General features: G+C 49.1%; 1 protein-coding gene across 1 annotated transcript; it reads right to left on the bottom strand.

Annotated features, from left to right (window-relative positions):
- Window positions 1-6,761: 6,761 nt before the first annotated feature.
- LOC138366480 (uncharacterized) lies at window positions 6,762-9,707 on the bottom strand. The gene has a single exon (XM_069327536.1). The coding sequence runs from the start codon at window positions 9,705-9,707 to the stop codon at window positions 6,762-6,764; it is 2,946 nt and encodes a 981-aa protein (XP_069183637.1).
- Window positions 9,708-14,556: the final 4,849 nt, after the last annotated feature.

Below are 14,556 nucleotides of genomic sequence, written 5' to 3'. Positions count from 1 at the left end.
TTCTACTGCTTCGGCCTAAAAATACCACCCCACCAAATAAAAGAGGAACGATACCATGAGATCCAGCAGTGCTTTAAGTGCTACGAGCTCTCCCACCCGACCAACAAGTGTCAGCACCCTGTCCAGAGGTGCAGCCTGTGCGCACTGGACCATCACTACTCCATATGCAAGGCAACAGTCCATCACTGCTTGCTCTGTGATGGCAATCACCCTGCAATTTCCTACCGCTGCCCCCGCAGACAGGAAATCATCAAAGCCCAGGTTGAAGCCAAAAGAAACAACTCGTCTACCTCCTCGACCAGAGCCCCAAGCGTTCAACTCATCACCTTAGCTCTCACTAGTCGACCAGAAGACTTTCCGGTCCTACCAACATGTGGCTCCTCCCAGCAGGCGACACAGCCTTCTCATTGGGGAACCAAGGTCCCACAGGCTCCTTCACAGCCCCCTGCATCACGTGCAGGCATTATCCCTGGTCTTCTTAAACTAGCGGAAAGGCTTGCAGGACCAGACAACCAGCGCTTTGTCAGTGAACTAAACGCATTATACATAAACAATGGCCTGGCCCCCATCATAGCCACTAGCGTAAATCTCACTGCCTCCTCTACCACTCCGGAGACTACCACCAGGACGACCAGGTGGTCAACTTCAACACCGACTCCAGAACCGCCCATGACCCGGGCGACACAAACAGAGGTAATTCCTTCTCCAGCTCCCAACACTCCTACCATCACTATCTCAGCAGCCGCGCTAGCAGACGTGCTGTCTACAAACGATAACAGCACCACCAGCGCTCCTGAAATAGCTACAACCACCAATCAACGGCACCTAAACCTACCTAAGGCTGCGAGGCGAAAGACAAAAACGCCCACTACGGAGGTTACGGACTCTTCAGACGAGGAAATCATAGTAGGAGCTCCACCGCCGCATCACAAATACGACACCTACACGGTTCAAGACTTCCTCATGGAGGCCACGTCACCAAACTCTAACGACAGCACTGCTCAGCCAAAGTCGCAGGCAAAGAAAAAACGGAAAACCTAGAGGTCTACACTAACCCCACCAGCTCCATAACTGGTATAGCCAGCCCTCCAGGCTGAAAACCATCATGAAGACCCCCCATCCATCACCACATCTCTAGTATCAGCCACTGATACAGATAATGGTTCCAAAGAGCCTCCACTTACGAGCTCACCATAGCCCGTGCTACTGGAACTTATCGTTCTGAGTAGCGAATCTTAAACAACAACAAGTGTTAACACACACAGGACGGGAGAGACATCTCCTGCCAACACATCACAGGGCGCAGTATGGTCACAATGCGACTCAAACGTCTTAAGGTCAGAGCTACTCCACTTGACGGTCATGCTATCGGAAGAAGCAATACTTTAAAGGTCCTGAAGGACGTAACTGTCCTCAAACCCGCTGACATTGGTCAGGAAGGTGAAGATATCGTGCTCTACTTTTCATGTGAAGAGGAGCTAGAAAAACTCCTCACTAACGATGCCTTTCTTCGCAAAGAGCACTACCTACATCCTCACTTCCCACGTCAGTTCCTGGCCGGAAGAACTATTTTTACCAGCAGGACTACCCGGTGGATCGCTGAGCGACCTCAACATCATATCATAAACAATATCGAGGACGAAAATCCAAACCTGTCGGTATTCAACCTAGAGTTCTGCAACACCGACAAAACATCAATGAAGATTACGTTCACCACCATAGCTGCGGCCACCCAGGCTGCCACACAAGAATTCTACTGCTTCGGCCTAAAAATACCACCCCACCAAATAAAAGAGGAACGATACCATGAGATCCAGCAGTGCTTTAAGTGCTACGAGCTCTCCCACCCGACCAACAAGTGTCAGCACCCTGTCCAGAGGTGCAGCCTGTGCGCACTGGACCATCACTACTCCATATGCAAGGCAACAGTCCATCACTGCTTGCTCTGTGATGGCAATCACCCTGCAATTTCCTACCGCTGCCCCCGCAGACAGGAAATCATCAAAGCCCAGGTTGAAGCCAAAAGAAACAACTCGTCTACCTCCTCGACCAGAGCCCCAAGCGTTCAACTCATCACCTTAGCTCTCACTAGTCGACCAGAAGACTTTCCGGTCCTACCAACATGTGGCTCCTCCCAGCAGGCGACACAGCCTTCTCATTGGGGAACCAAGGTCCCACAGGCTCCTTCACAGCCCCCTGCATCACGTGCAGGCATTATCCCTGGTCTTCTTAAACTAGCGGAAAGGCTTGCAGGACCAGACAACCAGCGCTTTGTCAGTGAACTAAACGCATTATACATAAACAATGGCCTGGCCCCCATCATAGCCACTAGCGTAAATCTCACTGCCTCCTCTACCACTCCGGAGACTACCACCAGGACGACCAGGTGGTCAACTTCAACACCGACTCCAGAACCGCCCATGACCCGGGCGACACAAACAGAGGTAATTCCTTCTCCAGCTCCCAACACTCCTACCATCACTATCTCAGCAGCCGCGCTAGCAGACGTGCTGTCTACAAACGATAACAGCACCACCAGCGCTCCTGAAATAGCTACAACCACCAATCAACGGCACCTAAACCTACCTAAGGCTGCGAGGCGAAAGACAAAAACGCCCACTACGGAGGTTACGGACTCTTCAGACGAGGAAATCATAGTAGGAGCTCCACCGCCGCATCACAAATACGACACCTACACGGTTCAAGACTTCCTCATGGAGGCCACGTCACCAAACTCTAACGACAGCACTGCTCAGCCAAAGTCGCAGGCAAAGAAAAAACGGAAAACCTAGAGGTCTACACTAACCCCACCAGCTCCATAACTGGTATAGCCAGCCCTCCAGGCTGAAAACCATCATGAAGACCCCCCATCCATCACCACATCTCTAGTATCAGCCACTGATACAGATAATGGTTCCAAAGAGCCTCCACTTACGGGCTCACCATAGCCCGTGCTACTGGAACTTATCGTTCTGAGTAGCGAATCTTAAACAACAACAAGTGTTAACACACACAGGACGGGAGAGACATCTCCTGCCAACACATCACAAGGCGCAGTGTGGTCACAATGCGACCCAAACGTCTTAAGGTCAGAGCTACTCCACTTGACGGTCATGCTATCGGAAGAAGCAATACTTTAAAGGTCCTGAAGGACGTAACTGTCCTCAAACCCGCTGACATTGGTCAGGAAGGTGAAGATATCGTGCTCTACTTTTCATGTGAAGAGGAGCTAGAAAAACTCCTCACTAACGATGCCTTTCTTCGCAAAGAGCACTACCTACATCCTCACTTCCCACGTCAGTTCCTGGCCGGAAGAACTGTTTTTACCAGCAGGACTACCCGGTGGATCGCTGAGCGACCTCAACATCATATCATAAACAATATCGAGGACGAAAATCCAAACCTGTCGGTATTCAACCTAGAGTTCTGCAACACCGACAAAACATCAATGAAGATTACGTTCACCACCATAGCTGCGGCCACCCAGGCTGCCACACAAGAATTCTACTGCTTCGGTCTAAAAATACCACCCCACCAAACAAAAAAGGAACGATACCATGAGATCCAGCAGTGCTTTAAGTGCTACGAGTGTGAGATTTTCTTCTTTGACAGGTTATCAAAAGAATTAAGTCCTATTGATGTTACGTTAATCGCAACTACCTCGCAAGAGAGGCAGACCTTAAACAGCAAGAGCTGCCAGTGGCAGATATTTAATCTTAAAGCCTAAGATCATAGGACCGCGGGAGCAAACCGCCAGGCGAAACCACTCGGGTAACACCTGTCACTTAGGTCGCTGGCTCCTCCTAGTTAACAAACTAATAAAGGGTAGCCGACGGATTCTCACCTCTTATTTATAGAAGTGTGGTGCTGTGCAATGGACTCGAGCTTTAGATACAGACTTAATATGAACATAAGCAGGCAAAGCGTTGCAGAACATGAAATGTGGGGCAGTAATATTGGAAGGTTTGACGTAAACGACCGCTTCTATAACAAAACAATTTATTCACAAAACAAAACTAAAACTACTACACAGTGAATTTACGTTACTTTACTGTCACTCCAGTGGCACATTAACGAACAGCTAATCAACAGCCTGATGGACCCATGGTCTCCTTATCCCGTCGTCGATGACTGAACAATGACACTAACTGAACAAAGTGGTGCCCACTGGTGACGCAAGCTTGCAATCAATATTGTCACGGCTTCACGGTGACCAATACTATAATCACAAAAACTTGACTGGCGCTCGCTGCCCACAACGAGGTACCAAGTAACAAGGCGGTTAATCCAAGAATGATAACCCCTTATAAAAAAAATCTTACGTTAACACTTGTCTCTCAGGACAATCAAAACAAAAGTTACTCTAATTGAATTTAAACAATTACGTTTACACACACGTGTCTCAACGGCACTTAAATGGCAGCAATAACTCGTAAATCAATTAATTACATCAACTTGAAAGTCAAGCATTCGGTGAGTAATTCCCAATTAATTACTGAATACAACAGCCTATTAATTCAGACGAGTATTGATAAAGCCTACTGTCTCTCAACTGACAGTTCACTTCCGGTCTTATGACAAGATTACCTTAACGAGGGTAGACTACTGTACCACACACAATGTTCCATTACTCCGTGTAAACAACAACATCAACCCCAGGTGAATTCACTAAGTGGCGATTACTAATTCTCCTTAATTAGCTACGAGTGCTTAATCACTCTGTCCGCAGACAGATCTGATCAGTCCAACGAATTACAACAGCTTAATTACAGCTCAATTGACTCCGATCATAACAGACCGTCAACCCCTTACGTTAATCACTCAATTAACGACAGCTCGTTAAATCGTTAACACTACGTTAGTCTTCACTTGACAATTCCTCCACTGCATGAACTTCACTGTGACTGTTGCCTTTACACGTCCCTACGTTAATCACAACAATGTTCAACGAACAAGTGACCTCGTTAAGTAAATCGTGACCCCCGGTGACGTTAACTGACTTTAATTCTCACGGAATCCTTCACAGTACACAACGCCTTCCACCAAGGTCAAACTTGTCTACGGTTTACACACACAGTACAACACAGTACATCCTTGCCACTCACGGCAAAACTTGTAAATGACTTCCCCCAGTAAATTATCCACCAATAATTCACACTTTACCACAACACAACAGTAAAATATATAACCAAGGGAAATCTCCCTGTTACCACTTTTCACTGCTGAAAAAGGGAATCAAATTACAGCGAATACATACACGGCACATAGAAAAATAAGAAGTAAATAACTCACTTTACTCTACCTCTGAATGTGTCACTAGGTGTCTTCACACACGTCATAAATCCCAGTTGGGCCCAATCCTCAACTTGATGACAAACAGGGTAGACTCACACGTCTCCAATTCCCATTCACCTCCCCAGGTGGTCCCAGGGACAGAGGACAGACGGAACACTGGGGCGAACCCAGCTTCAGAGTTTTATTACCCAAACGGAAACAGTGTACTTACATCAATGGTGTGGGGCCCCTCTTTCACTCACACATACACGTCAATCACACTCTCACTGCTGCTGCTGGATGATGACGTAGGCGTCCTCACTTCCTACACGTGGTCAGGTGGAGCACAGGGTCCTAGACCACGGGGTTAGCTCTACACACACACACAGACCAGGATGGCGCAGACACACCGGCACAGGCAGCCAAGGTTGCGCACAACAGCAGGGATGCGGTACCACGCCCCTTCCACTTGACACGGTACCCCAGGATACGACGGTACACGGTGTTACACGGTACACGAGACCCGAGAGAGTCCTTCACTGTTCCTCAGAATTATAACATTTAAGGTTTCTCTCATAATACTGAAACCTTTTCTGGCACGTCTCACAGCAGTATCTTCAAGCACAGATACGATCGACGGCGGATGTGACTTTTGTAGCCCGATAATTAACGCCTCACTCAGTCCAGCTCCTCTAAGATGGCGTCCCACAATTACGCGGCTAGATGACAAGTTCACACGGCCGATACAAGCCCCTTTCCGATTACCGGATTCTTACGCTCGGCACACGGAAAGATAGCAAGATGTAGGCGTGACTTTAGTAACGTTGCAGGCGGTATTTCCCGATGCTTGGCCTAGCACGGGAAATACGTCGTCAGGGTGCAACGTCCAAGGTAAGAATGTCTTTCCCGCCAATATCATGCCTGGGGTACCATGCAGTACCCCTCAGCGTCTTGGCCAATCACGGTTCAGCATTTCTGAGGCCCCAGACCCTCAGCCAATCGCGCGCCTGCCCCATGACGCTACCCCCTCTCACACGAGGTGGACACGTGATAGGGGGGGTGGTCTACGGCCGTTAACCCCCCATACCTCCCTCTCTACACTTGACTTGTACAAAAATTTCCCTGAAATCAACTCCCTCCTGTAATTTCCTTCACAGACCAGATACAACGATCAGAATGACATCAATGGCTAGCAAATGTCATGGGCTGTCCAACGACACCCAACACGACTGTGGAAAAGTTATATACAGAAAGTTGAATCACGGTGCACATCACTGGTGCACTATGCAATTTCGTACTTAATTCAGTGCACGAGAGTGCAGGGAAAATATGTCCCCTGACATCAACCTCCCACTAAGGGTTTATTTCACTGGAAGCGAAATACACCCCACCATTTTACCAGCTCGATGGTGCACTGTGCACGAGCTGTCACACACACCTTGACAGCTCACTTCCGGCTGGGTAGTGGTGGGTGGAGACTCCGTTTTCTATGCGTCGTCGTCCTGAGAGACTTGGGGTGACTCCTCCGATTCGTCCTGGGTAGTGTTACCTGACTTGGGCACAGAGTGCTCGGCTCCAGGGCCAGGCTCTTGCCGGCTCGACGCCTCGAAGCTAGGCTGAACCCCAAGCTCTGCAGCTCCGGCTTCAGTCTGTGTCATACCGGACACACTAGCAACACCCTGGGATGGACTACCCGGAGAGACACTATCTTCACTCTCCTCCGACCTTGATGACGTATCACGTTCCTCATAGCGTTTTAACATGTTAACATGGTACTTCTTATTGACCCCCCTTACGCATACGACGTACGTCAATGAGTGACTGCACTCAGTGATGGTGAAGGGTCCCTTCCACTGTAGCAGGAGCTTGTTCCTGCTTGTAGGGAGGAGTAGGAGTACTTTATCTCCCACCTTAAACTTCCTCTTCCTGGCCTTCTGGTCGTACCTGCTCTTCTGGTACTCCTTAGCCTTGGCGAGTTCCTCCCTGGCCAACTTACACGTCTCTTCTAGACGGTTCCTCAAATCTATGACGTACTCATACGTCGTCTTGGTTTCTGGGGTACAGTCTTCCTCCTCCCATAGATTCTTCAACACATGCAGCGGTCCCTTTACCGTGCGACCATACAGGAGCTCGAACGGCGAGAACCGGGTACTTGCCTGGGGTACTTCCCTGTAGGCAAACAGTACCGGGTTAATGTACCTTAGCCACTCCTTGGGTTGCTCTATGCACATCTTCCTGAGCATTCTCTTTAGGGTACCATTAAACCGTTCCACCGTTCCCATAGCATGATAAGGTGTGGTGAATGATGGCTGCAACATGAGTAGCCTAGCTACTTCCGCCATCATCTCACTGGTGAACTGTTCCCCCCTGTCGCTGTGTATCTTCTCCGGTATACCTAAGCGACTGAAGAATCCAACCAATGCTTCCGCCACTATGACGGTCTCGATATTCTTCAAAGGTGCCGCCTCTGGATACCGAGTAGCATGATCTACCATGGTCAGGATATATCTACTGCCGTCTGATGCCCTCGGCTCAATCGGGCCAATTATATCTACACTGACCATCTTAAATGGTTGATCAATGATGGGGAAAGGCTTCAGCTTCCCTGGCTGCACCTTACCTCTGTCAGCGGTGCGTTGACAGGCGTCACATGACCGAGTGTACCGCTGTATGTCCCCAGTCATCCCTGGCCAATAGAACGATGACTGAATTCGTTCACTGGTCTTAGCATGTCCCATGTGACCCCCCATTACTCCCTCATGACTGAGAGTAAACACAGCTAGGCGATGCTCTTTGGGGACCAGTAATTGTTCCCAAGTGTCCTGGGGTGTTTGCACCCTGCGCACTAGCTTACCCTTAACCTCCAAGTACTTATACTTGCGCTTATTCATGGTGAAGACACTACCCTCTGCGGCATGCTCTCTCATCTTCCTGAGTGTGGGGTCTTTCCTTTGGGCTTCCTGGAATTCTTTAGCGCTTATTCCTTTCAAAGAATGTAGTTTCAGCGGCTTGACCACTTTGGTGGGTTGCGCACTCATTGCGCGTGTGGTCACCGCGGCTACTAAAGCCTTGTTCCCCCTTGGAGCAGCAGTGACACCTACAGTCACCAGGGGTCTTCCCCCTCTCCTCTTATCTACCTCCGAGGCGGTGACCCTTGCCCACCCCCGGGGTTGGCGGGTCCTGGCTGGATCAGCTGATCGAGCCCCCACCCACCTCCTTGAGTTTCTTCCCGTTTTCTGTTGGCAGAAAGGAGCAGGCTTTCCCCGTTTTCCTTGCGCCTGCTGCCTCTGTTCCTTAGCTGGGGAGGCAGCCATGGCTTGGCTACCAGCTGACTGGCGCGTGACGTCACCTCCAGCTGGTGTGGGTCCCGTTCTCTGTGAGTCACTTCCACAGGACCGACTCTTACTATTTGACACTCCAGGGGCGTTTCCCAACAACAACCCGTATACAGCGTCCTTGCATTTCACCGCTCGTATTTTACCTTTTACATATGGTGTGTCAACAGTCAGGGATACCTCGATCATATCTATCTGTGTACCATCAGGGTATCTTACATGAATGGTTCTGCCTGTCTCGTTCCCAGGCTCGACAAGGCTCTCTCGGACCATATGAGTAGTAGCTCCCCTGTCTCGAAAGACCTTGGTCCATTTACCATTAACTAAACCTCTTGCTGTCTCCAGGGTGTGCTCCAGAGGATCACCTCCCTCGTGGGCACCCAGACCAGCAATTTGTGCGTGTGTTCCCCCCTTTTCTGCACGCTTGCTCTTCTTACACTGTGCTGCCTTGTGACCTGGCTGGCCGCAAGTAAAACAGCGGGGTTCACTGACCTTGGGTGGCTTATGGCTTACTCTAGACTTACTCTCCTTAGGCCTAGCCCCGCTCCCTGAGGCTTGGTCATGACGTCGGTTCTCAGATGAACCTCCCTGTCTAGGTCTGTGTGCCTCAGCCCACCTGTCGGCACATTCTGCCATAGCCTCATTAGAGACTATCTCATTCTCCTTGAGTTTAGCACGGAGCGCAGGTTCCACTGCCTCCAAGAACTGTTCCCTAGTCATCAGCTCGAACAACGTATTGTCTTCCGGAACGACGGCGTTGTTCAACTCAAGATAGCGCTTGAGGCTCGACTGCAGCCTCTGCAACATTACCCGGTACGTTTCCCCTTGACGTACTCTAATCTGACGGAATGCCCTCATCATTCCATCGGCCGAAATGCCATAGCCTTTCATTAAGGCTCGCTTCAGGGCATCATAATCGTTGCACATGGGAGTTCCCAAACCCTGGTATATACTTAATGCCCTTCCCTTCAACAATGAAGCTAGCGCTTGGGCCCAAGTTGACCTACTCCACTTCCCTTCCGTTGCTCTGCGTTCGAAGCGGTCAATGTATGCATCCATTGAATCCACTTGCTCATCGAAAGCTATAAGATTAGGCATTTTTATCTTAACAACTGGCCCCTCTGGGCCGGGCTCTGTGGGTTGGGTTTGGCTTCCCTTCCCAGCTGTGGATTGCACCCTTGCAATCTCCAACTGGTACTCTCTCTCCTGATGGGTATTCCACATTTCCATCACAAACTTAGACATCCCAGTTGCTGAGAGACCCATTAACCTAGCTTGTTTTCGCAGCATGTCTAAAGTGAATCCCGCCTGGGGTTGTACAGTCCCCATTCTGGCCGGCGATTCCTGCATCAACCTACCTGCTGATGCAACCCTACCTTCCGCGAAAGTTTCTATTGGAATTCTTTGGTGAGGGCGCGACCTCCCACTAAGATCCTGAGGCGTACTACTTCTATCACTTCCTACCACGTCCACTACACGAAAGTCGGCTAGGGGATTTTCCTCATCCCCTAAATCACTTCCCGGCGTTTCGTTCGCAGAAGCGTAACTAGCATTAAGCCTTTCAGGTGACGCTTCTCACTCTGACGTGTCCCTAGTGTCACGGAGTGCTGGCAACTCCTGACCGACCCATGCCTAGCATATCTCCTCCACCCGGGCCCTGTGTCCCATCACGTACTGACGGCATTCCCCCTCCGTCTTACTACCCGCATCATCTGGCATCCTGCCATAGACAGACACATACAGATACACGTACTCTTTCCTGTAATCCACAGACATACTGACAGTGTGTGTTGGTGTGTGTACCTACTTGTGACAACTGTAACAACACACCCCCAACAATACTGTTCCACAATGTTCTGTAATTTGAGACTTTTTACTTTAATGATCAAAAGTCCGTGCATGGGCTCGAACCCAAGTGACACAGCCCTACGTTGGGCGCCAGATCTGTGAGATTTTCTTCTTTGACAGGTTATCAAAAGAATTAAGTCCTATTGATGTTACGTTAATCGCAACTACCTCGCAAGAGAGGCAGACCTTAAACAGCAAGAGCTGCCAGTGGCAGATATTTAATCTTAAAGCCTAAGATCATAGGACCGCGGGAGCAAACCGCCAGGCGAAACCACTCGGGTAACACCTGTCACTTAGGTCGCTGGCTCCTTCTAGTTAACAAACTAATAAAGAGTAGCCGATGGATTCTCACCTCTTATTTATAGAAGTGTGGTGCTGTGCAATGGACTCGAGCTTTAGATACAGACTTAATATGAACATAAGCAGGCAAAGCGTTGCAGAACATGAAATGTGGGGCAGTAATATTGGAAGGTTTGACGTAAACGACCGCTTCTATAACAAAACAATTTATTCACAAAACAAAACTAAAACTACTACAGAGTGAATTTACGTTACTTTACTGTCACTCCAGTGGCACATTAACGAACAGCTAATCAACAGCCTGATGGACCCATGGTCTCCTTATCCCGTCGTCGCTGACTGAACAATGACACTAACTGAACAAAGTGGTGCCCACTGGTGACGCAAGCTTGCAATCAATATTGTCACGGCTTCACGGTGACCAATACTAAAATCACAAAAACTTGACTGGCGCTCGCTGCCCACAACGAGGTACCAAGTAACAAGGCGGTTAATCCAAGAATGATAACCCCTTATAAAAAAAATCTTACGTTAACACTTGTCTCTCAGGACAATCAAAACAAAAGTTACTCTAATTGAATTTAAACAATTACGTTAACACACACGTGTCTCAACGGCACTTAAATGGCAGCAATAACTCGTAAATCAATTAATTACATCAACTTGAAAGTCAAGCATTCGGTGAGTAATTCCCAATTAATTACTGAATACAACAGCCTATTAATTCAGACGAGTATTGATAAAGCCTACTGTCTCTCAACTGACAGTTCACTTCCGGTCTTATGACAAGATTACCTTAACGAGGGTAGACTACTGTACCACACACAATGTTCCAATACTCCGTGTAAACAACAACATCAACCCCAGGTGAATTCACTAAGTGGCGATTACTAATTCTCCTTAATTAGCTACGAGTGCTTAATCACTCTGTCCGCAGACAGATCTGATCAGTCCAACGAATTACAACAGCTTAATTACAGCGCAATTGACTCTGATCATAACAGACCGTCAACCCCTTACGTTAATCACTCAATTAACGACAGCTCGTTAAATCGTTAACACTACGTTAGTCTTCACTTGACAATTCCTCCACTGCGTGAACTTCACTGTGACTGTTGCCTTTACACGTCCCTACGTTAATCACAACAATGTTCAACGAACAAGTGACCTCGTTAAGTAAATCGTGACCCCCGGTGACGTTAACTGACTTTAATTTTCACGGAATCCTTCACAGTACACAACGCCTTCCACCAAGGTCAAACTTGTTTACGGTTTACACACACAGTACAACACAGTACATCCTTGCCACTCACGGCAAAACTTGTAAATGACTTCCCCCAGTAAATTATCCACCAATAATTCACACTTTACCACAACACAACAGTAAAATATATAACCAAGGGAAATCTCCCTGTTACCACTTTTCACTGCTGAAAAAGGGAATCAAATTACAGCGAATACATACACGGCACATAGAAAAATAAGAAGTAAATAACTCACTTTACTCTACCTCTGAATGTGTCACTAGGTGTCTTCACACACGTCATAAATCCCAGTTGGGCCCAATCCTCAACTTGATGACAAACAGGGTAGACTCACACGTCTCCAATTCCCATTCACCTCCCCAGGTGGTCCCAGGGACAGAGGACAGACGGAACACTGGGGGCGAACCCAGTTTCAGAGTTTTATTACCCAAACGGAAACAGTGTACTTACATCAATGGTGTGGGGCCCCTCTTTCACTCACACATACACGTCAATCACACTCCCACTGCTGCTGCTGGATGATGACGTAGGCGTCCTCACTTCCTACACGTGGTCAGGTGGAGCACAGGGTCCTAGACCACGGGGTTAGCTCTACACACACACAGAGACCAGGATGGCGCAGACACACCGGCACAGGCAGCCAAGGTTGCGCACAACAGCAGGGATGCGGTACCACGCCCCTTCCACTTGACACGGTACCCCAGGATATGACGGTACACGGTGTTACACGGTACACGGTGTTACACGGTACACGAGACCCGAGAAAGTCCTTCACTGTTCCTCAGAATTATAACATTTAAGGTTTCTCTCATAACACTGAAACCTTTTCTGGCACGTCTCACAGCAGTATCTTCAAGCACAGATACGATCGACGGCGGATGTCACTTTTGTAGCCCGATAATTAACGCCTCACTCAGTCCAGCTCCTCTAAGATGGCGTCCCACAATTACGCGGCTAGATGACAAGTTCACACGGCTCGATACAAGCCCCTTTCCGATTACCGGATTCTTACGCACGGCACACGGAAAGATAGCAAGATGTAGGCATGACTTTAGTAACGTTGCAGGCGGTATTTCCCGATGCTTGGCCTAGCACGGGAAATACGTCGTCAGGGTGCAACGTCCAAGGTAAGAATGTCTTTCCCGCCAATATCATGCCTGGGGTACCATGCAGTACCCCTCAGCGTCTTGGCCAATCACAGTTCAGCATTTCTGAGGCCCCAGACCCTCAGCCAATCGCGCACCTGCCCCATGACGCTACCCCCTCTCACACGAGGTGGACTCGTGATAGGGGGGTGGTCTATGGCCGTTAACCCCCCATACCTCCCTCTCTACACTTGACTTGTACTAAAATTTCCCTGAAATCAACTCCCTCCTGTAATTTCCTTCACAGACCTGATACAGTGATCAGAATCACATGAATGGCTAGCAAAATGTCATGGGCTGTCCAACGACACCCAACACGACTGTGGAAAAGTTATATACAGAAAGTTGAATCACGGTGCACATCACTGGTGCACTATGCAATTTCGTACTTAATTCAGTGCAAGAGAGAGCTGGGAAAATATGTCCCCTGACAACGAGCTCTCCCACCCGACCAACAAGTGTCAGCACCCTGTCCAGAGGTGCAGCCTGTGCGCACTGGACCATCACTACTCCATATGCAAGGCAACAGTCCATCACTGCTTGCTCTGTGATGGCAATCACCCTGCAATTTCCGACCGCTGCCCCCGCAGACAGGAAACCATCAAGGCCCCGGTTGAAGCCAAAAGAAACAACTCGTCTACCTCCTCGACCAGAGCCCCAAGCGTTCAACTCACCACCTTAGCTCTCACTAGTCGACCAGAAGACTTTCCGGTCCTACCAACATGTGGCTCCTCCCAGCAGGCGACACAACCTTCTCATTGGGGAACCAAGGTCCCACAGGCTCCTTCACAGCCCCCTGCATCACGTGCAGGCATTATCCCTGGTCTTCTTAAACTAGTGGAAAGGCTTGCAGGACCAGACAACCAGCGCTTTGTCAGTGAACTAAACGCATTATACATAAACAATGGCCTGGCCCCCATCATAGCCACTAGCGTAAATCTCACTGCCTCCTCTACCACTCCGGAGACTACCACCAGGACGACCAGGTGGTCAACTTCAACACTGACTCCAGAACCGCCCATGACCCGGGCGACCCAAACAGAGGTAATTCCTTCTCCAGCTCCCAACACTCCTACCATCACTATCTCAGCAGCCGCGCTAGCAGACGTGCTGTCTACAAACGATAACAGCACCACCAGCACTCCTGAAATAGCTACAACCACCAATCAACGGCACCTAAACCTACCTAAGGCTGCGAGGCGAAAGACAAAAACGCCCACTACGGAGGTTACGGACTCTTCAGACGAGGAAATCATAGTAGGAGCTCCACCGCCGCATCACAAATACGACACCTACACGGTTCAAGACTTCCTCATGGAGGCCACGTCACCAAACTCTAACGACAGCACTGCTCAGCCAAAGTCGCAGGCAAAGAAAAAACGGAAAACC

This window comes from Procambarus clarkii, chromosome 19, assembly GCF_040958095.1.
Source record: "Procambarus clarkii isolate CNS0578487 chromosome 19, FALCON_Pclarkii_2.0, whole genome shotgun sequence".
Classification (NCBI taxonomy): domain Eukaryota; kingdom Metazoa; phylum Arthropoda; class Malacostraca; order Decapoda; family Cambaridae; genus Procambarus; species Procambarus clarkii.
This window is presented reverse-complemented; position numbering and strand designations above follow the sequence as displayed.